At 51.9% G+C, this 22763-nt stretch overlaps 1 protein-coding gene across 1 annotated transcript in view; it reads right to left on the reverse strand.

Moving 5' to 3' along the window:
• LOC144733428 (solute carrier family 2, facilitated glucose transporter member 9-like) overlaps positions 1-22096 on the reverse strand; it is a 44095-nt gene extending 21999 nt beyond the window's left edge. Inside the window, exons 1-3 of the mRNA XM_078615340.1 lie at positions 22024-22096; positions 9064-9163; positions 738-836 (exon numbers count right to left, since the gene is read on the reverse strand). Coding sequence (XP_078471466.1) covers positions 738-836; positions 9064-9087 — 123 coding nt within the window. The 5' untranslated portion in view covers positions 9088-9163; positions 22024-22096. The remainder of the gene's footprint in view (positions 1-737; positions 837-9063; positions 9164-22023) is intronic.
• Between the last annotated feature and the right edge of the window lie 667 nt (positions 22097-22763).

The raw sequence follows: 22763 nt of genomic DNA on the forward strand, positions 1-22763 counted from the left end.
GAGTGGAGGGGGTGGGGGGGAGGTGGAGGGGGTGGGGGGGGAGTGGAGGGGGTGGGGGGGGAGTGGAGGGGGTGGGGGGGAGTGGAGGGGGTGGGGGGAGGGGGTGAGGGGGAGTGGAGGGGGTGGGGGGGAGTGGAGGGGGTGAGTGGAGGGGGTGGGGGGAGTGGAGGGGGTGGGGGGAGTGGAGGGGGTGGGGGGAGTGGAGGGGGTGGGGAGAGTGGAGGGGGTGCGGGGAGTGGAGGGGGTGGGGGGGAGTGGAGGGGGTGGGGGGGAGTGGAGGGGGTGGGGGGGGAGTGGAGGGGGTGGGGGGGAGTGGAGGGGGTGGGGGGGGTGGGGGGGAGTGGAGGGGAGTGGGGGGGTGGAGGGGAGTGGGGGGGGGTGGGGGGGAGTGGGGGGGAGTGGGGGGGGTGGGGGGGAGTGGGGGGGAGTGGGGGGGGTGGGGGGGAGTGGGGGGGGTGGGGGGGAGTGGGGGGGGTGGGGGGGAGTGGGGGGGGTGGGGGGGAGTGGGGGGGGGTGGGGGGGAGTGGGGGGGGTGGGGGGGAGTGGGGGGGGTGGGGGGGAGTGGGGGGGGGTGGGGGGGGGGTGGGGGGGAGTGGGGGGGGTGGGGGGGAGTGGGGGGGGTGGGGGGGAGTGGGGGGGGTGGGGGGGAGTGGAGTGTGCTCTGTGCGTGCTGTGTGCGTGTGTGCTGTGTATGCGTGCTGTATGCGTGTGTGCTGTGAACGGTAACGGAGAGGCACCTTTGTGGGGACGTTGATCAAGGAGAGGTTGAACCCGCACTGGAAACTGCCGCCTATCCCCGCAGCGAGCGCCATGAGCAGCAGGCGCACGGACGGCGTCTGCCAAGCAACGGCAACCGCGGACTGGAAGTGAGTGAATGGGCAAGTGTAGAGTGAGTGAGTAGGCGAGTGTAGAGTGAGTGAGTGAATGGGCAAGTGTAGAGTGAGTGAGTGAGTGAATGGGCAAGTGTAGAGTGAGTGAGTGAATTGGCGAGTGTAGAGTGAGTGAGTGAGTAGGCGAGTGTAGAGTGAGTGAGTGAATGGGCAAGTGTAGAGTGAGTGAGTGGGCGAGTGTAGAGTAAGTGAATGAGCGAGTGTAGAGTGAGTGAGTGTAGAGTAAGTGAGTGAGTGGGCGAGTGTAGAGTGAGTGAGTGAATGGGCGAGTGTAGAGTGAGTGAGTGGGCGAGTGTAGAGTAAGTGAATGAGCGAGTGTAGAGTGAGTGAGTGTAGAGTAAGTGAGTGAGTGGGCGAGTGTAGAGTGAGTGGGCGAGTGTAGAGTGAGTGAGTGAATGGGCGAGTGTAGAGTGAGTGAATGGGCGAGTGTAGAGTGAGTGAATAGGCGAGTGTAGAGTGAGTGAGTGGGCGAGTGTAGAGTGAGTGAGTGAGTGGGCGAGTGTAAAGTGAGTGAATGGGCGAGTGTAGAGTGAGTGAGTGGGCGATTGTAGAGTGAGTGAGTGAATGGGCAAGTGGAGAGTGAGTGAGTGGGCGAGTGTAGAGTGAGTGAGTGAGTGAGTGGGCGAGTGTAGAGTGAGTGAGTGGGCGAGTGTAGAGTGAGTGAGTGAGTGGGCGAGTGTAGAGTGAGTGAGTGGGCGAGTGTAGAGTGAGTGAGTGGGCGAGTGTAGAGTGAGTGAGTGGGCGATTGTAGAGTGAGTGAGTGAGTGGGCGAGTGTAGAGTGAGTGAGTGAATGGGCGAGTGTAGCGTGAGTGAGTGAGTGGGCGAGTGTAGAGTGAGTGGGCGAGTGTAGAGTGAGTGAGTGAATGGGCGAGTGTAGAGTGAGTGAGTGAATGTGCGATTGTGGAGTGAGTGAGTGGGCGAGTGTAGAGTGAGGTGCGTGGGCGAGTGTAGAGTGAGTGGGCGAGTGTAGAGTGAGTGAGTGGGCGAGTGTAGAGTGAGTGAATGGGCAAGTGTAGGGCGAGTGTAGAGTGAGTGGGCGAGTGTAGAGTGAGTGAGTGAGTGGGCGAGTGTAGAGTGAGTGAGTGGGCGAGTGTAGAGTGAGTGAGTGGGCGAGTGTAGAGTGAGTGAGTGGGCGATTGTAGAGTGAGTGAGTGAGTGAGTGGGCGAGTGTAGAGTGAGTGAGTGAATGGGCGAGTGTAGCGTGAGTGAGTGGGCGAGTGTAGAGTGAGTGGGCGAGTGTAGAGTGAGTGAGTGAATGGGCGAGTGTAGAGTGAGTGAGTGAATGTGCGATTGTGGAGTGAGTGAGTGGGCGAGTGTAGAGTGAGTGCGTGGGCGAGTGTAGAGTGAGTGGGCGAGTGTAGGGTGAGTGAGTGGGCGAGTGTAGAGTGAGTGAATGGGCAAGTGTAGGGCGAGTGTAGAGTGAGTGGGCGAGTGTAGAGTGAGTGAGTGGGCGAGTGTAGAGTGAGTGAGTGGGCGAGTATAGAGTGAGTGAGTGGGCGAGTGTAGAGTGAGTGAGTAGGCGAGTGTAGAGTGAGTGAGTGGGCGAGTGTAGAGTGAGTGAGTGGGCGAGTGTAGAGTGAGTGAGTGGGCGAGTGTAGAGTGAGTGAGTGGGCGAGTGTAGAGTGAGTGAGTGAGTGTAGAGTAAGTGGGCGAGTGTAGAGTGGACGAGTGTAGAGTGAGTGAGTGGGCGAGTGTAGAGTGAGTGGGCGGGTGTAGAGTGAGTGAGTGGGCGAGTGTAGAGTGAGTGAGTGGGCGAGTGTAGAGTGAGTGAGTGGGCGAGTGTAGAGTGAGTGAGTGAATGGGCGAGTGTAGAGTGAGTGAGTGAGTGGGCGAGTGTAGAGTGAGTGAGTGAGTGGGCGAGTGTAGAGTGAGTGAGTGAGTGGGCGAGTGTAGAGTGAGTGAGTGGGCGAGTGTAGAGTGAGTGAGTGGTTGAGTGTAGAGTGAGTGGGCGAGTGTAGAGTGAGTGAGTGTAGAGTGAGTGGGCGAGTGTAGAGTGAGTGAGTGGGCGAGTGTAGAGTGAGTGAGTGCAGAGTGAGTGAGTGGGCGAGTGTAGAGTGAGTGAATGGGCGAGTGTAGAGTGAGTGAGTGGGCGAGTGTAGAGTGAGTGAGTGGGCGAGTGTAGAGTGAGTGAGCGAGTGGGCGAGTGTAGAGTGAGCGAGTGGGCGAGTGTAGAGTGAGCTAGTGTAGAGTGAGTGAGCGGGTGAGTGTAGAGTGAGTGAATAAGTGGGCGAGTGTAGAGTGAGTGAGTGTAGAGTGAGTGGGCGAGTGTAGAGTGAGTGGGTGGGTGTAGAGTGAGTGATTGGGCGAGTGTAGAGTGAGTGAGTGTAGAGTGAGTGAGTGGGCGAGTGTAGAGTGAGTGAGTGGGCGAGTGTAGAGTGAGTGAGTGAATGGGTGAGTGTAGAGTGAGTGAGTGGGCGAGTGTAGAGTGAGTGAGTGAGTGAGTGAGTGGGCGAGTGTAGAGTGAGTGGGCGAGTGTAGAGTGAGTGAGTGAGTGGGTGAGTGTAGAGTGAGTGAGTGAGTGGGCGAGTGTAGAGTGAGTGAGTGAGTGGTCGAGTGTAGAGTGAGTGAGTGAGTGGGCGAGTGTAGAGTGAGTGAGTGTAGAGTGAGTGGGCGAGTGTAGAGTGAGTGGGCGAGTGTAGAGTGAGTGAGTGGGCGAGTGTAGAGTGAGTGAGTGGGCGAGTGTAGAGTGAGCGAGTGGGCGAGTGTAGAGTGAGCGAGTGGGCGAGTGTAGAGTGAACGAGTGGGCGAGTGTAGAGTGAGCTAGTGTAGAGTGAGTGAGCGGGTGAGTGTAGAGTGAGTGAATAAGTGGGCGAGTGTAGAGTGAGTGAGTGTAGAGTGAGTGGGCGAGTGTAGAGTGAGTGGGTGGGTGTAGAGTGAGTGATTGGGCGAGTGTAGAGTGAGTGAGTGTAGAGTGAGTGAGTGGGCGAGTGTAGAGTGAGTGAGTGGGCGAGTGTAGAGTGAGTGAGTGAATGGGTGAGTGTAGAGTGAGTGAGTGGGCGAGTGTAGAGTGAGTGAGTGAGTGAGTGGGCGAGTGTAGAGTGAGTGGGCGAGTGTAGAGTGAGTGAGTGAGTGGGTGAGTGTAGAGTGAGTGAGTGAGTGGGCGAGTGTAGAGTGAGTGAGTGAGTGGTCGAGTGTAGAGTGAGTGAGTGAGTGGGCGAGTGTAGAGTGAGTGAGTGTAGAGTGAGTGGGCGAGTGTAGAGTGAGTGAGTGGGCGAGTGTAGAGTGAGTGAGTGGGCGAGTGTAGAGTCAGTGAGTGGGCGAGTGTAGAGTGAGCGAGTGGGCGAGTGTAGAGTGAGCGAGGTGGGCGAGTGTAGAGTGAACTAGTGTAGAGTGAGTGAGTGGGTGAGTGTAGAGTGAGTGAGTGTAGAGTGAGTGAGTGAGTGGGTGAGTGTAGAGTGAGTGAATGGGCGAGTGTAGAGTGAGTGAGTGGGCGAGTGTAGAGTGAGTGAGTGGGCGAGTGTAGAGTGAGCGAGTGGGCGAGTGTAGAGTGAGCGAGTGGGCGAGTGTAGAGTGAGCTAGTGTAGAGTGAGTGAGTGGGTGAGTGTAGAGTGAGTGAATGAGTAGGCGAGTGTAGAGTGAGTGAGTGTAGAGTGAGTGGGCGAGTGTCGAGTGAGTGGGCGGGTGTAGAGTGAGTGAGTGTAGAGTGAGTGAGTGGGCGAGTGTAGAGTGAGTGAGTGGGCGAGTGTAGAGTGAGTGAGTGGGCGAGTGTAGAGTGAGTGAGTGGGTGAGTGTAGAGTGAGTGAGCGAGTGGGCGAGTGTAGAGTGAGTGAGTGTAGAGTGAGTGGGTGAGTGTAGAGTGAGTGAATCAGTGGGCGAGTGTAGAGTGAGTGAGTGGGCGAGTGTAGAGTGAGTGAATGGGCGAGTGTAGAGTGAGTGAGTGGGTGAGTGGAGAGTGAGTGAGTGAGTGGGCGAGTGTAGAGTGAGTGAGTGGGCGAGTGTAGAGTGAGTGAGTGAATGGGCGAGTGTAGAGTGAGTGAGTGAATGGGCGAGTGTAGAGTGAGTGAGTGGGCGAGTGTAGAGTGAGCGAGTGGGCGAGTGTAGAGTGAGCGAGTGGGCGAGTGTAGAGTGAACGAGTGGGCGAGTGTAGAGTGAGCTAGTGTAGAGTGAGTGAGCGGGTGAGTGTAGAGTGAGTGAATAAGTGGGCGAGTGTAGAGTGAGTGAGTGTAGAGTGAGTGGGCGAGTGTAGAGTGAGTGGGTGGGTGTAGAGTGAGTGATTGGGCGAGTGTAGAGTGAGTGAGTGTAGAGTGAGTGAGTGGGCGAGTGTAGAGTGAGTGAGTGGGCGAGTGTAGAGTGAGTGAGTGAATGGGCGAGTGTAGAGTGAGTGAGTGGGCGAGTGTAGAGTGAGTGAGTGAATGGGCGAGTGGTACGTGAATGGGCATTCCTGTTGTAATGCGAGCGTAAATGGGGTTTGCTGCTGGGCTCTGGCCCAATCACACGGGCCGGGGTATTGGGGGGCGGAGCCAGTATGGGAAGGCCGGATCTAACGATCTGGAAGGGGAGGAGTCAGGATCACGTAGGAAACAGGATATAAGGGGGAGCCCGGAAGGGATCGGGGTCAATTGCGGGAGTAAAGAGGCTGAGCCACGTTGGGTGGCGAGAGGGGATCCGCGCCATCGGCCACTTGGCCGAAGGACCTTCAGCACGCCGTCGGCCAGGGGTGTGCAGAATGAGGGAGTGGATGAGCTATTGGAGGGGCACGTGAGCAGACGCTGGTCCGCTGTCAGGACCAGCGGGGTGTGAGGAAGAGCGGAGGAGTTGACGAGGGAGCGTGTGCGGGGCGCGCACGAGGAGAGGAGCTGACGAAGGAGCACGTACGGGGCACGCGCGAGGAGCGTGCGGGGCGCGCGCGAGGAGACGCTGGTCCGCGGTCAGGACCTGCGGGGTGCGGAGAAAGAAACTAAATAAAAGACCAACGGAGACCAGCAGTGCCTGACGAAGTCTTTTATTACACTTGTAATAAAGGACTCTTCCACTGTGTCTGTCTCCGTTGTCCTTTATTTGGGTTCTTACAACTTTGCCCCACACGGCCCTCGCTCAGAGCCTTCCGCTTGGCAGCTTGACAGCTGCCGTCGCTCACGTAGCCTTTTCTCCCCGCTCCCGATGCAGCTCCGCTGCAGGCTTCCCTCTTAGCCTCTCCGCCCTTGTGCAGTCTCTCAGCTGCTCTCGCTGCAGCCCCACCGCTGCTCTCCGTTCCACCCGTGCCCGGACACCGCTGGCCGACGGTGCCGAGTCCCACCGCGTGGCGATCGCGCCACTCTTCACCCTCTGCCCTGCGTGGCCTCCTCCTGTCTTTATTCTCACACTCTCCTCCCGTCTCTTCCGGTTACCGCCCTTAAGAGCTTACCCCTCTCCCCCACGTGACCTAACCCCTCCCCCCGTGACGTCATATCCGCGAGGCCGTTTACGCCCGCATTACACCACCCTCCCCCGTGGAGAAAATTCCAGCCGTCCTCGGCTGAACAACAACAACAAGTAATGCGAGCGACCAGCAACCATCAGACATGCAAGGACAACGAAGCATACAATAAATATAACAATAACAACAAGAACAGTATCAATCAACGAAAAGTAAGGGACTTCGACCGCGTGCGGGTCGCCGGCCCGTCCCGGACGGGCGGCGGCCCCCCTGCAGACCGAGAACGCGACGGGGTTTTAAGAGCGACAGGATCAAGACTTCCTGTCGCTATTGGAGGCCCGCCAACGCCACGGTCCCGTTTCCCCGAAGGGCCAGAGTCCGGGGTGTCCCGCAATCGTGTCCGCGGCGGGGTCGGAAGGGCGGCGGGGCTCGGCGTCCCCGCAGCCGTGGTAAGCCTACCCTGAGCAGAGTCCCCTGTCTCCTGCAGTGTCACGGCCGGCTTGTCTGTCCTGGAGGATCCTTCCGTGGCACGTCTGCTGTCGAGGCCTCCTGCTGGGGCGGACCTGGGATACGGGCCGAGCAGTCCCTGGCGTAATGGCCCTTACGACCGCAGCGGAAGCACTCGATGTCGTTGCGCCGCGCCGCAGGCCCCCCATCCCGACGCTCCCGCGTCGGCGGCGCAGATCGCGGCCCCGGTCCACCGCGGGCTGACCACTGAGCAGAGGCGGCTGTCAGCTCCTGCGGGCCCCCCCCGTCAGGAACGTACACCGCCTTCTTGGGATCCCAACCCACGGCACCTCCCTCGATGATGGGCCCCCCCGTCCACGCCGTGACTTGCTTCCAACGGCGTAGGTTAAACTGGGCATCAAGACACTTTGCGGCTGCCCGGGATGTCAGCTTTTCGTGGCCACATACCGGCATAGGGATCCCCAAATCCCGGGACAGCTCGAGCATTTTGCCCAAAATGAGGGGTTCGAGTAGGTCAGGCTCCGTCTCCGGGTATGCGGCCATGGCTAACTCCAAGACAGCACCCCTGTATGCCACCGGCGACTCCTCGGGTGCTCGCTGGCGTTGAACAAACCGGCGGTGAGCATCATCCGGCGGCTCGTATGCATCTGCCATCTCGTCGAAAACTCCTCTCAACGTTTTCTTTTTCTCGGCCTTTATAGAACGGAAGAATCGCACCGACTCGTCGTCGAGAAGAGTTGGTAGAACCTCCAGGGCCTCTGCGTCAGTCCACCTGGCGGAGCGCACCGCCGCCAAAAATCTGCAGGCGAAAGCACTCCAATCGCCACCGATGGAGAATTCTTTAACAGTTGTCAGATGACGGCTGCGACTCCTCGCTGCACCGTCCTCAGCAGATGACTCATCACACGGCATATTCAAAATGGCGTCGCATCGCAACGTGTAGAAGATGGCGGCTCCCCGCCGCGGAGAGCGCAAGATGGCGGCTTCCCGCCGTTCTTCCCCTGCCACGCCCAAGATGGCGTCTTCGTGCCGCGTGGCAGATGGCGCTGGCAGCGCAGGCAATGCCGAGGCCTGCGGATCACCACCGGGCCTCCCCGACGCCGTCGCCGGCGTGACGAGGTCGCACAGTTGCGCCAGCACGGTTTTCAAGGTCTCCAGCTGCGCCGCCATCTGCATCCATCGTAAGTCCGCGTCCTCCCGGGCGGACGGGTCCACCGACGCGGCGACATCTTGTACTCCCGGACCCGCACTCGTTCCCGCTCAGATCTCCTCCTCCATCGCAGGCAGGTCCACCGCCTGAGAAAGGTCGTCGTCGTCGGACGATGTAGCAGACGATGGTGCAGGAATATTCTTTCTTCTGAGCTGTTTTGACATGCCGTTTCACTTCTGACACCAGTGTAATAAAGGACTCTTCCACTGTGTCTGTCTCCGTTGTCCTTTATTTGGGTTCTTACAACTTTGCCCCACACGGCCCTCGCTCAGAGCCTTCCGCTTGGCAGCTTGACAGCTGCCGTCGCTCACGTAGCCTTTTCTCCCCGCTCCCGATGCAGCTCCGCTGCAGGCTTCCCTCTTAGCCTCTCCGCCCTTGTGCAGTCTCTCAGCTGCTCTCGCTGCAGCCCCACCGCTGCTCTCTGTTCCACCCGTGCCCGGACACCGCTGGCCGACGGTGCCGAGTCCCACCGCGTGGCGATCGCGCCACTCTTCACCCTCTGCCCTGCGTGGCCTCCTCCTGTCTTTATTCTCACACTCTCCTCCCGTCTCTTCCGGTTACCGCCCTTAAGAGCTTACCCCTCTCCCCCACGTGACCTAACCCCTCCCCCCGTGACGTCATATCCGCGAGGCCGTTTACGCCCGCATTACACACTGTTAACCCCTTACCAGTGCCCTACTTTATTACAGACCAATTCAGACCCTTATTGGTAACCCCGTGCACTTATAAATCTCAGTGTTCATCCACAAAGTCCCATCACAAGGGAGAAACACAAAGTAATTTGTTTTGCTCGTATTAAAACGACTGTACGCCATATGGACCTGAAAACTCAACTTCCATGTACAAGAATACGGGTAAGCCGTATGGGTTGCCCAGCATGTATGTGACGGTGAGTGGTGGAGGTGGCTGATGGTGCTAGGTGGTGGTGGTAGTACTGCTATGGGTGGAGGTAGGTTGTGGTATAAGAGGTGGGTGATGGTAGAGGTGGTGGTATGAGTGTGGGTGATTGTGGTGGAATGAGTGTGGGTGATTGTGGTGGAATGAGTGGAGGTGAATAATGATGGTGGTGGTGGTAGTAGGAGTCGTATGACTTGTAGTCCTGCAGGAGGAGTCGTGGTAGAAGCGGTGCTGCGTGTACCCTGCTGAGCTGCTCGGGCTGCATCTCTCCACAGGCTGCGAGCAGCTCCCCGTCTCCGCGGCGTTCCCGACTGAGCCGCCAACCGACGACTCCTCCACCCCTTCACACACACGACACAGGTCGCCGAATTCACTCCCCCCCTCGATCGCCGAAATCACCCCCTCTCGATCGCCATTTCCAGCACCGCAAGGGCTGCCTCAGTGGCGCACTCATGGGGTAGGGGGCTGCTCCCCCTCTCTTCCCACGCAGCTCCTCTCACCCCTCTCTCGATCTCCCAACTCCGCCACCCGCAAGCTCTCAATCAGCTCTCATTCTGACCAACCCCCTCGGCACCGCAGCTGCTACAGCTGCCCGGCGTATTGCACGAAGCTGCGTCTCTGTGTGCGTGCCCCGAGTGCATGTAGGGGGAGCGGTGGCGCAGCGGTTAGCGCGCCTGCGCTACGAACCCCGGCCACCCGAGTTCGAGTCCTGTTCACGGCCACCAACGCCAGTGACGGTTATCTGAACCGGTGCTGTGCCTCCCCTAAGTCGACTCGGCCTCAAATGAGTATCTGGTGCGGTGTGTAGTAAACATCGCCACTGGGGAGACAAAGGCGGTCGAGCGTGGTGCTGGCCACCCACCCCTCGTGTGCCGTGCCGGCCTTCATAGGTGCTCGCTAACAGCACTTGGCCCAACAGTGTGTTAAGGCTACACGGGGGATCTGTGTCTTGTTCTGTGTTTGAAGGGGGCAGGATGGCGCGCATTGGTGAGCGCGCTGCGCTCCTAACCCCTCGAATCGAGTTCGACTCCCGCTCACGGCCATCACCAACATCGACGGCGAATATCCGAATCTTGCCGGACCTCCGCGAGCTCGACTCGGCCTTTAAATGAGTACGGTAGCTGGGTCGCTGTGTACAACATCAGCACTGGGGAGACAAATGCGGGCCGGGTGTAGTTCTGGCCGACTCACACGTCACCCCCCCCCCCCCCCCCCCCCCGAATTAAACACTGCACGGCTCGAGTCCATTCGTGACCACCGGCAACTCCCACAAACATTTAAAACTTCTCAATGGGACCTTTTTTTGTCAATATCAAAGTATGAAAAAACAAGAATAAAAACTAACAATAAGTTTTACCCTTTTTGGCAATAAAACAGGTGTTAAGATGTTCAAACACCAAACAGAAACCTTTATCAAGAAATCATGTCTGCATTAACCGCACGTCCTTGTGGTGAACTTGCAAACACAACCATGCTCTGGTGAGACGAGGTTGCCTATGGCGCCCCCCAACAACATAGTGTGTGGTTGTGCGGGGCCGCCACAGGCGCCTGCGGCGCCCCCCAACAACCACAGCCTGCGGCACCCCCCAACAACCACAGCGTGCGGCGGCCCTGAACAACCACAGCGTGCGGCGGCCCCCAACAGACTGGTCAAGTAAATCCTTACGATCCACTTGCACAGCGTGCGGTGGGCCTTCATCCAGCAGTGGATTTAAGCACCAAAAAACCTCGAGTACTAATGTAATGGACAGAGCACGGCTCTCCCTCAGGGCAGCAGTGGAGAGAGCACGGGGGTCCCTCAGGGCAGCCGTGGACAGAGCACGGCTCTCCCTCAGGGCAGCAGTGGACAGAGCACGGCTCTCCCTCAGGGCAGCAGTGGACAGAGCACGGCTCTCCCTCGAGCCAGCAGTGGAGAGAGCACGGCTCTCCCTTAGGGCAGCAGTGGACAGAGCACGGCTCTCCCTCAGGGCAGCAGTGGACAGAGCACGGCTCTCCCTCAGGGCAGCAGTGGACAGAGCACGGCTCTCCCTCAGGGCAGCAGTGAACAGAGCACGGCTCTCCCTCAGGGCAGCAGTGGACAGAGCACGGCTCTCCCTCAGGGCAGCAGTGGACAGAGCACGGCTCTCCCTCAGGGCAGCAGTGGACAGAGCACGGCTCTCCCTCAGGGCAGCAGTGGACAGAGCACGGCTCTCCCTCAGGGCAGCAGTGGACAGAGCACGGCTCTCCCTCAGGGCAGCAGTGGACAGAGCACGGCTCTCAGGGCAGCAGTGGACAGAGCACGGCTCTCCCTCGGGGCAGCAGTGGACAGAGCACGGCTCTCCCTCGAGCCAGCAGTGGAGAGAGCACGGCTCTCCCTTAGGGCAGCAGTGGACAGAGCACGGCTCTCCCTCAGGGCAGCAGTGGACAGAGCACGGCTCTCCCTCAGGGCAGCAGTGGACAGAGCACGGCTCTCCCTCAGGGCAGCAGTGGACAGAGCACGGCTCTCCCTCAGGGCAGCAGTGAACAGAGCACGGCTCTCCCTCAGGGCAGCAGTGCTGTGTGTGTCTGTATGTAGATACTTGCTGTGTGTGTCCGTATGTCGATACCGTGTTTTTAAATGCCACAAAACAGGTTCATGCGGATCCTGTCTGCGTGCTCTGATGAGCGAGAAAAACAACTAACTTCAGGAGACGAATCGCCTGCTTCCCATATCTGTACCTCCACATAGAAAACCACACACTTGTTATTCATGACATCAACCACATGGGTGTTCTGGCAATCAATTCCGTAACATCATCGGTTGAACACAAAAGTAAGTACTGGACGGGTTTCGAGTTTCAATGTCTCATCAGCAGCAGAATAAGAGGCTTGCTTGATACTCTTAGGTTTTTTCGGTAAAGTCACGTAGGTAAAAAATAAAAATAGAAGTAATAATAAAAATAAAATAATAAATCATGACGTTTCGGAGGCAACACAAGTCTCCGTCATCAGGTGAATCACTTGATGCAGTAAATTTAGCTGTGACGGTCCCACCTGATGACGGTGACTTGTGTTGCCTCCGAAACGTCGTGATTTATTATTTTATTTCTATTTTTAATTTTATTTTTTACCTACGTGACTTTACCGAAAAAACCTAAGAGTATGAATCTTTGCAGTCACGAAAGCTTCAAATCTAGAATAGGCTTGCTTGACCCAATGCGGGTGAAATGGCAGTTGTCTTGAGACGCGTGCCTCTGGAATGTAAAAGAGACGATGATGTCTGTTTGGAGACATTGCCCGGAATGCTGCCGCTGCTGCAGTGACGCACAATGGTATGCAAGGTGTGTCGAATGCGTCGTTGAAAAGATGGGGATGGTTTAGTTTCATTTGGATGTGTTTGTGTGATTTGTTTACCTTTCTTTTACTTTGCAATCCCATTGTGTGTTGTTGTACTGCCTGTTGTTAGTAACGCTCTTAAGCCGCCCCGACTGGACATCTGTGAAAAAGAGCTTTACAGCTCATCGGATTCCTCCAGTGGAGATACATTTTCTGATTTTGAGTGTGTTTTTACTTCATGGAGGGACAGGTGTGTGAAGAAGGTCGATTATCTGCGTGATTATTTATTTTGTTGCTGCTGCTGCCAATATTTTTCCACGACTAAACATATCTATTTATGTATTTATTTATTTATTTTTCCAGGTAAGGCCCACTGAGCTGTATAGCTATTTAGTTCTTTTTCAGAAGCGACCTGGCCACAAATACTCGCTCAACGAAGTGGCTTATCATCATCACGTGGGAATCTACAGCAATGTGATATTCTAGACGCGTGATGTTAATTCTACATGTGGAGGGATAAGCCGGAGGACCCGGAGAAAAATCCACGCGACCACCGGGAGAGAGAGAGACACGTAAACTCCAAATATACAGCAGGCGTCAAGATCGAGAGCGAGCCCACGACCTCCTGTAGACTCGGCGAGGGAGTTAACATCTTGCCACCGTGGCGTCCATGTGGACTGTGATCCAACAGCAGCGAGGGTTGGTGGATCACACACAGATGTTGCGAAACTCCCTTCCCATTGGAGTCGGGGAGGCGTCACACCCTGGCATGCCTCCAACACAGCTCCAACGCCTTCATTGATTGGATGAAAACACCTTCATATATAGGGGAACGCAGAGCTTGGCGGTTGTGACGCAGGATTACCCCATTGTGCTGTTGCTGCTGCTACTGCCTTCCCGCTCGTCTCTGGTTGCTCTCTGCGCCTGAGGCGTCCTTTCTCCGCGCCTGAGTCAGCGACAAAACCATGAGGCGGAGGCCACATTGCGTTCCAAGGTGACAATTATTACTCAACATCGCGTCAGTCAGTGATCGCTGGAGGCCAAGGGGACGGCCCGTCCAGGTCAGTGAAATCGACCCAGATACCGAGTCGCTGAGCAAGGCCAGGCCGGTTCAATTCCCACTAAAGCAGCCACTTGCATTTCTTCTGAAAATACGACTCTCCCCTTTTCGCACGCAGTGAGCTGTCTCACTATGTGCGAAAGCTATACACTATTTAATAACTAGAACTCGATTCTATAAAGATCCCTTCAAGTTCCTTAAAAGTCTCTTCACGAAGGAAAAAAGTGGAGTTCTAAAAACAACAAAGAAAGACCTAGAAGAGCACCTGAGAACAACAAACTTTGACTCAAAGCGACATGAACATCTGGCCATCCCATCAGATATCCCACCCACTGAACCCCCGGAACATCATATTGAGACCAGCCCTCCGACATGGAAAGAGGTGGAAAACACAGTTCGAAGGGCAAGAACAGCATCAGCCCCGGGGCCAAAGGGAGTCCCGTACAAAGTGTATAAGAACGCACCAGACGTCCTGAGGTTCCTCTGGAGGCTTATGAGAACAGCTTGGCAAAAAAAAGATAATACCCAAATTGTGGCGTAGGGCAGGCGGGGTCCTGATCCCTAAGGAGAAGGATGCAGTGAACATCAGCCAATTCCGCCCAATCTCCTTACTGAATGTCGAGGGTAAAATCTTCTTTAGGGTCATTGCCCAGAGGATGGCCGAGTATCTGCAAAGGAATGCGTACGTCGATACATCTGTACAGAAGGCAGGAATATCAGGGTTCTCTGGCTGCTTGGAACATTCCAGCATGATCTGGCACCAGATCCAAATGGCCAAGGTGGAGAAAAGGGGCCTCCATGTAGTCTTCCTCGACCTCGCCAATGCATTTGGCTCTGTGCCCCATGAACTCCTGTGGTCTGCCTTCAGATTTTTCCACATATTGGACACCATCACAACCCTGGTGAAGTCGTACTTTCAGGATCTAAAGTTCTGCTTCACCACCTCAGAGTTCACCACCTCATGGCAATGCCTGAATGTAGGTATAATGGCGGGATGTACCATTTCTCCATTGGCATTCATAATGGCAATGGAGGTTATCATCAGATCCTCAAAATGGGTTGCTGGTGGACAGGGAGTCGACTCTGGTTTTCGCTTCCCTCCACTCAGAGCCTACATGGACGACATTAAAACATTGACCACCACTGTCCCATGCACCAGGAGACTGCTCAGAAAACTCGAAGAGAACATCAGCTGGGCCCGTATGAAGATTAAACCATCCAAGTCACGCAGCATCTCGATTGTGAAGGGAGTACTCTGTGACCTGAAATTCTTCATCGGAGATGACCAAATCCCAACAGTGTCTGAGCAGCCGGTAAAAAGCCTTGGAAGGTGGTATGATGCAAGCCTGAAGGACAAAGACCAGGTGCAACAGCTGCGCAAAGACATCAGTAGTAGTTTAACACGTAGGCTTTTGCGACCAATATTGTTCATAATCAACGATTTTTGGGTTTAGATCGCGTTATTTATAAATATGTCGTAACCCTCCACCACCCGACACGGCCAATCAGTAAAAAAGTGTCACGTTGACAAAAGACAAATAGTTCACTGCTTTAGCCCACCGGTGTGTTGAAGCGTGAAACCACAACATTTACAATTTGAGTACGACGTTTCGCTGGTAATTGCATCCAGCATCATCGGGCAATTCGCCAGAATGGTGAGGTTCTGCTGTGTCTCCCGTTCTTATATAGAGCAGCAGCAGGATGACGTCATCATTAACTCATTAACTCATCAGGTGCAAAGATTTGAGGGGGGGGTTATTGTAATTATATACTTGATTAGTAATAAGGCTATTGTTACGATGCGAGTTGTAGATTAGTAATTATTTGGAATGTGTTCTATTGTGATTATGCTACATTAATAATCAGTTAGTGCTTGTTTCCCTTATAAGGAATTGTAATGCATCTTATTTAATAATACGCTTCCAGGCCGCACTAAGCCTGTAGCTGTCTGAGCGATTAAAGTTATTTCTGTTTCTCTCAATCTCAATGGATTCTCTAATTAGTCTTTGCCAGTAGTAACTAGTTTTACACAACACTTCAACGTTGTCAAAATCAATTGAGTGTCCCTGTTGGCAAGCATGTTCTGCCACTGCCGACAGTTGTGTTTGTGATAGTTTAATATTTCTCTGGTGTTCTTTTAGTCTTACACTAACGTTACGCCCTGTCTGTCCAATATAGCATCTGCCACATACACAATTAATCCGATATACACCTTCTGTTGATAATTTAGGTAATTCGTCTTTAGTGCACGTTACTAGTTGTTGAATTTTGTGTACTGTACCAAATCTTACTGTAATGTTTTGCTTTTGCAAAACACGGGCTAATTTGTCAGTTACTCCTGAGATAAATGGTATTTTTATTGTTTTAATAATCTGATCGCTTTCAGCAGTGTTGCTTTGCGATCGTGATTTGGCATTTAGTGCTATGCTAATTTGAGCATTATTGTAGCCATTCTGTCTTAGTGCTTCTTTAACATGTTTAATCTCTCTCACTAGACTTTCATCATCTGACACTGTTTTAGCCCGATGTATGAGCGTCTTGATAAGAGAGGATTTCTGAGCTGGGTGATGATGCGAATCTGCATTCAGATAGGCATCAGTGTGCGTTTGCTTTCTGTAAACGCTGTGTGTTATTTTTCCATTTAGGCCATGCCCAAGTAAAATATCCAGGAACGGGAGTGTGTTATTCACCTCCATTTCCATGGTGAACTGAATGGCCGGGTTTTGTGCATTGAGATGATTTAGAAAATCGTTAAGTGTATCTTTACCATGTGGCCAGACAACCAAAGTGTCATCCACATATCTAAACCAAAAAGATGGTTTTAATGTGCTCGAGGCAAGTGCTCTGGTTTCAAAGTTTTCCATGTACAAATTTGCTATAGCAGGAGATAAAGGAGAGCCCATTGCTGCTCCCTCCCTTTGTTTAAAGAATTCGCCTCTCCATAAGAAGTAAGTGTTATTTAAATAATGGTCAGCGAGTTTCGGAATATCTTTTGGTAAATCTGTATTCTTTACCAGTGTATCAAGTAATTTAAGCGACTCGCTCACTGGAACCTTAGTGAATAGCGAAATCACATCAAAACTCACCAAAATATCATTAGGGTTAAGTTTAATATCTTTGATCATATTCACAAGATGTTCTGAATTTCTTATGAATGATGATGTCTTACCGATGTAGGGCTGTATTTGTTTAGTTACATATTTTGCTAATTTATATGTGGCAGAGCCAATTGTACTGACTATGGGTCGTAAAGGGATGCCGATTTATGGATCTTTGGTAGCCCATACAGTCTAGGTGGTTTTGAAGCCCTTGGCTTAATTAGGAATTGCTCATTTTTTGGGATTAATGAATTTGCAATGATTGCAGTAGTCTTACGTTCCAGAGTATTAGTTGGATCTCGTTTAATTTTAATGTAGGTACTTTCCTCTAATAAATCTTTAATTTTATTATCATAATCGGCTCGTGACATCACTACAGTAGTGCGGCCCTTATCAGCTGCTAGGATTTGAATATCTTTATTTAGACGAAGCTCTCTTAAGGCTTTTGCCTCGTTCGAGCTAATATTTACTTTCGGTACTTTACTATTCTCAATTATTTTGGCAACCTCGTGTCTAGTCATCTCTGCCTCATTATGTGGAAGGAGTCTTACTGCTGATTCTACCTCAGCAATTATTCCAGTGTATGAGATAATTGCTGAGGTAGAATCAGCAGTAAGTCTCCTTCCACATAATGAGGCAGAGATGACTAGACACGAGGTTGCCAAAATAATTGAGAATAGTAAAGTACCGAAAGTAAATATTAGCTCGAACGAGGCAAAAGCCTTAAGAGAGCTTCGTCTAAATAAAGATATTCAAATCCTAGCAGCTGATAAGGGCCGCACTACTGTAGTGATGTCACGAGCCGATTATGATAATAAAATTAAAGATTTATTAGGGGAAAGTACCTACATTAAAATTAAACGAGATCCAACTAATACTCTGGAACGTAAGACTACTGCAATCATTGCAAATTCATTAATCCCAAAAAATGAGCAATTCCTAATTAAGCCAAGGGCTTCAAAACCACCTAGACTGTATGGGCTACCAAAGATCCATAAAATCGGCATCCCTTTACGACCCATAGTCAGTACAATTGGCTCTGCCACACATAAATTAGCAAAATATGTAACTAAACAAATACAGCCCTACATCGGTAGGACATCATCATTCATAAGAAATTCAGAACATCTTGTGAATATGATCAAAGATATTAAACTTAACCCTAATGATATTTTGGTGAGTTTTGATGTGATTTCGCTATTCACTAAGGTTCCAGTGAGCGAGTCGCTTAAATTACTTGATACACTGGTACAGAATACAGATTTACCAAAAGATATTCCGAAACTCGCTGACCATTGTTTAAATAACACTTACTTCTTATGGAGAGGCGAATTCTTTAAACAAAGGGAGGGAGCAGCAATGGGCTCTCCTTTATCTCCTGCTATAGCAAATTTGTACATGGAAAACTTTGAAACCAAAGCACTTGCCTCGAGCACATTAAAACCATCCTTTTGGTTTAGATATGTGGATGACACTTTGGTTGTCTGGCCACATGGTAAAGATACACTTAACGATTTTCTAAATCATCTCAATGCACAAAACCCGGCCATTCAGTTCACCATGGAAATGGAGGTGAATAACACACTCCCGTTCCTGGATATTTTACTTGGGCATGGCCTAAATGGAAAAATAACACACAGCGTTTACAGAAAGCAAACGCACACTGATGCCTATCTGAATGCAGATTCGCATCATCACCCAGCTCAGAAATCCTCTCTTATCAAGACGCTCATACATCGGGCTAAAACAGTGTCAGATGATGAAAGTCTAGTGAGAGAGATTAAACATGTTAAAGAAGCACTAAGACAGAATGGCTACAATAATGCTCAAATTAACAGAGCACTAAATGCCAAATCACGATCGCAAAGCAACACTGCTGAAAGCGATCAGATTATTAAAACAATAAAAATACCATTTATCTCAGGAGTAACTCACAAATTAGCCCGTGTTTTGCAAAAGCAAAACATTACAGTAAGATTTGGTACAGTACACAAAATTCAACAACTAGTAACGTGCACTAAAGACGAATTACCTAAATTATCAACAGAAGGTGTATATCGGATTAATTGTGTATGTGGCAGATGCTATATTGGACAGACAGGGCGTAACGTTAGTGTAAGACTAAAAGAACACCAGAGAAGTATTAAACTATCGCAAACACAACTGTCGGCGGTGGCAGAACATGCTTGCCAACAGGGACACTCAATTGATTTTGACAACGTTGAAGTGTTGTGTAAAACTAGTTACTACTGGCAAAGACTAATTAGAGAATCTATTGAGATTGAGAGAAACAGAAATAACTTTAATCGCTCAGACAGCTACAGGCTTAGTGCGGCCTGGAAGCGTATTATTAAATAAGATACATTACAATTCCTTATAAGGGAAACAAGCACTAACTGATTATTAATGTAGCATAATCACAATAGAACACATTCCAAATGATTACTAATCTACAACTCGCATCGTAACAATAGCCTTATTACTAATCAAGTATATAATTACAATAACCCCCCCCTCAAATCTTTGCACCTGATGAGTTAATGAGTTAATGATGACGTCACCCTGCTGCTGCTCTATATAAGAACGGGAGACACAGCAGAGCCTCACCATTCTGGCGAATTGCCCGATGATGCTGGATGCAATTACCAGCAAAACGTCGTACTCAAATTGTAAATGTTGTGGTTTCACGCTTCAACACACCGGTGGGCTAAAGCAGTGAACTATTTGTCTTTTGTCAACGTGACACTTTTTTACTGATTGGCCGTGTTGGGTGGTGGACGGTTACGACACATTTATAAATAACGCGATCTAAACCCAAAAATCGTTGATTATGAACATCAGTAGTAGCCTACAGTCCATCGACAACACCCAGCTACCTGGAAAGTTAAAGGCCTGGTGTCTGCAGTTTGGTCTCCTACCCCGGGTGTTGTGGCCCCTAGCAGTGTATGAGGTTCCAATCTCAACAGTGGAGAAGATGGAAAGAGGAGTCACGAGCTACTTAAAGAAGTGGCTCGGAGTTCCACGATGCCTTACCACCATAGGTCTCTATGGAGATGGTGTCCTCAAGCTGCCCCTCACCAGTCTAACCGAGGAATTAAAGTGTGCAAAAACCAGGCTCCAGATGACACTGAATGAATCTCGAGACCCAGTGGTGAGCAACAACGCGCCGACCTTGGCAACTGGGCGCAAATGGAGGCCAGGAAAAGCAGTCCAGGAGGCAACAGCAGCCCTCAGACATGCTGACATTGTGGGTCATGTTCAGCAAGGGAGAGGAGGCCTTGGGCTAACTAGCCGTGCTGCTTGGAGTAAGGCCACTGCACCAGAGCGGCGGAAGATGGTAGTGCAGGAAGTACGCCATCAGGAGGAGGCTGCAAGGTGGGCCAAGGCAGTCTCTCTTGCCAAACAGGGACAGTGGACTCGATGGGACAGTGTGGAGAAGAGGAAGATCAGCTGGAAGGATCTGTGGGCCATGGAAGCGAGGCGGTTGAGCTTTTTCATCAGAGCAACATATGACGTCCTTCCAACACCAGTTAATCTTAACCAATGGTATGGTGAAGATCCGGACTGTGCCCTCTGTTCCATGCCAGCCAACCTCAGGCACATTCTCACAGGGTGTAAAACAAGCCTCACCCAAGGACGCTCCACTTGGCGTCACAACCAAGTCCTTAAAAACCTTGCGTCCGCCCTGGAGGACAAGCGAGCTGCCACCAACTCCTTACCACCCCCAGCAGCATCACACCCCTTACGGACGACCTTTGTCCGCGAAGGGGCTAAACCACCGAAGAGCGGCTCTACAACAATAGAGCGAGACCAGATGCGCTTGGCCCGCGACTGGAAAATGCTAGCTGACATTGGTCGGCAACTTGTGTTTCCTCCGGAGATCGCAACCACCACCCTAAGACCTGACATGGTGCTCTGGTCCCGTTCGCTCAAGAAGGTCTTCATCATTGAGCTCACAGTACCCTGGGAGGACTCAGTAGATGAGGCTTATGAGCGAAAACATCTGCACTATGCCGATCTAGCTGCCGAAGCACGGCATCATGGCTGGAACACAGAAGTCCGACCAGTGGAGGTGGGCTGCAGAGGTTTTGTGGCAACATCTACAACCAGACTGCTTAGAGACCTGGGAATTAAGGGCCAGAGCCAGCGTTTGGCAATCAGAGCTGTATCGGAGGCGGCAGAAGGCAGCAGTCAGTGGCTCTGGATGAAGAGGAAAGACCCCAGCTGGGCCCCAAAGTGAGAGGGCCAGGAGGTATGCAGTCAACAATGCTTGACTCAGGGAGGAGGACGCCCCTGCCATGCATAGTCCCATGGGATGTTGGCTATAAACAACAAGGCAACTCCTATGACTAATTGGGAATGGGACGCAAGCGAAGGATTGATCACCCTGTCGCTGGCCGCCTTTGGGGAGGGTGTATAGTATGAAAGGCCGAAACACCCTAGGAACCAAAGGTTCACTACTGACGATGCGCTCCCCAAATTTCACCAGGCTCACTGTTCATGAACTCTTGGAAGTGCTTGCACAAAGGATAGTAACATCTCATCCTGTGTTCTTTGGAATCTGTAGCTCTTTTTGCAGAAGCGAGCTGATTATCGCAAATAATTAATAGCTCAACGAAGTGGCGTATCGTGTGAAACTTTACAGCAGCAACATACTATGAACGCGTGGTGTTAACTCTAAATGTTGGAAGGAAAAACCGGAGGGCCCGGAGAAAAATCCACGCGACCACGGAGAGACACGCAAACTCAAAATATACAGCAGCAGGCGTCAGGGTCGGGATCGAACCCACGACCTCCTGCGTACTAGACGAGGGAGGTGACATCTCCAGGCCGACTACGAGAGTGCAGCCCCGCGTCTTCCTCACTCGCCCTGCTGCTGCTGTTGTTTGTTGTTTTTGCTCATTAGACAAAAGTTGAATGGCTTCCTGCTCCAACGAGTCATGGGCAGTGACCTCCGATGAAAGCTCACATCAATTTATGTTAATTCCATATTCTCATGACGGGGTCAGACGTGTGTCTGATTGTCTATTATGAGTTCTCAGATTTCGTACCAAATTTGGATCAAAATAATTTCATGCAGCTGCTGCACAAAAGTTTCAGAACAACACCTAAAAAAGTGTCGTCTCTTTGGCATCTCCAATTTGCCATCTCATTTAAACCGACTATCAAAATCACTCAAGTTTAAGTGTGAATATTTTTTACAACATAACTGCGATAATAAAATAGTTTTATGTATAAATTGTGATTGTGAAAAACTTTGATGTTGTCTGCCGGCCGAGTCGCCACTTAAAAGAGAGAGAGAGGGAGCATCTTTACTCGGTGGGAAACAAACTTTTGATTTTGATTTAAAGCTTTCGTGACTATAGGGATTCATATTCTTGGTTCTTTCGGTAAAGTCACGTAGAAGGGAAACAATAAAATATTGTTTTATATTTTTACTATTTTATTGTTTCCCTTCGACGTGACTTTACCGAAAGAACCAAGAATATGAAACTTTTGATTCTCAAACTTCTGACGCGTTCTCACACAATGCCGACTGCTCACTGCTACGACGCCACTCTGCCATTATCTCTCATCTGTCTCTCTCTCGAGAAAGAGAGAGACCTCCACTGGAATCGGCGATTGCACGGATTATATTTAGATTAAAACTCTTTAATCTTAAAAAATAAACACGAACAAATCCCAGTTTCATACACATTACCTCTTTATTGTTTGTAAGTTACGAGTGTGCATCAAGATGCGTTCTTACCTCTGCGACGTGACAAATGCTCACTTCTGTCCCCCGACCTCTCCGGCTTCGTGCTTCGCTGTAAATGCCTCTCAGTCTCTCTCCCTCTGCTGCTCATCTCATTGTCCTCGGGCGCTTGGTTTTTCTCGCACCCCCAACTCCCTCCCAACTCCCACCCAACCCCCCCCCAACTCCCACCCAACCCCCTACAACTCCCACCCAACCCCCCCCCCCAACTCCCCCCCCAACTCCAACCCAACCCACCCCCCCAAATCCCACCCACCCCCCCACAAACTCCCACCCCGCCCCCCAACTCCCACCCAACCCCCCCACCCAACCCCCCTTGACCAGACACCGTCATCATCACGTGTCGGCCTTTGTAATTGCCCAGCAGCAGTGGCGGAGTAACGACGACATCAACAGCTCAGGGGGTGTGGCAATCGGTCACGGAAGGCCCCACCCCCAATATTTAATTTGTCTCCCACAGTCGCACCCCTAGGTTATTACATTTTTTGTGGTCCGTTTGTTGTCCTTTCCCCGCACCTCTGATAAAAATTATAATTCCCTGAGATAGCTTTTAATTAAAACATTTAAATTAAAAATTAACTCACAGCGGCCTAAAGCCTACAGCTAGGCCTAAAGCCTAGAACTAGGCCTCAAACTCTCCCTTCGTATCGTACCCCCGCGTGTGTGAAAGTGAAAGAGAAGAAGCTAGCTTTCAAGAAGTGGCGCCAAACGCTCCCAGATCTGGATTACCAACA

The sequence above is a fragment of the Lampetra planeri genome, chromosome 47 (genome assembly GCF_965212315.1).
Source record: "Lampetra planeri chromosome 47, kcLamPlan1.2.h2, whole genome shotgun sequence".
Taxonomy (NCBI): Eukaryota; Metazoa; Chordata; class Hyperoartia; order Petromyzontiformes; family Petromyzontidae; genus Lampetra; species Lampetra planeri.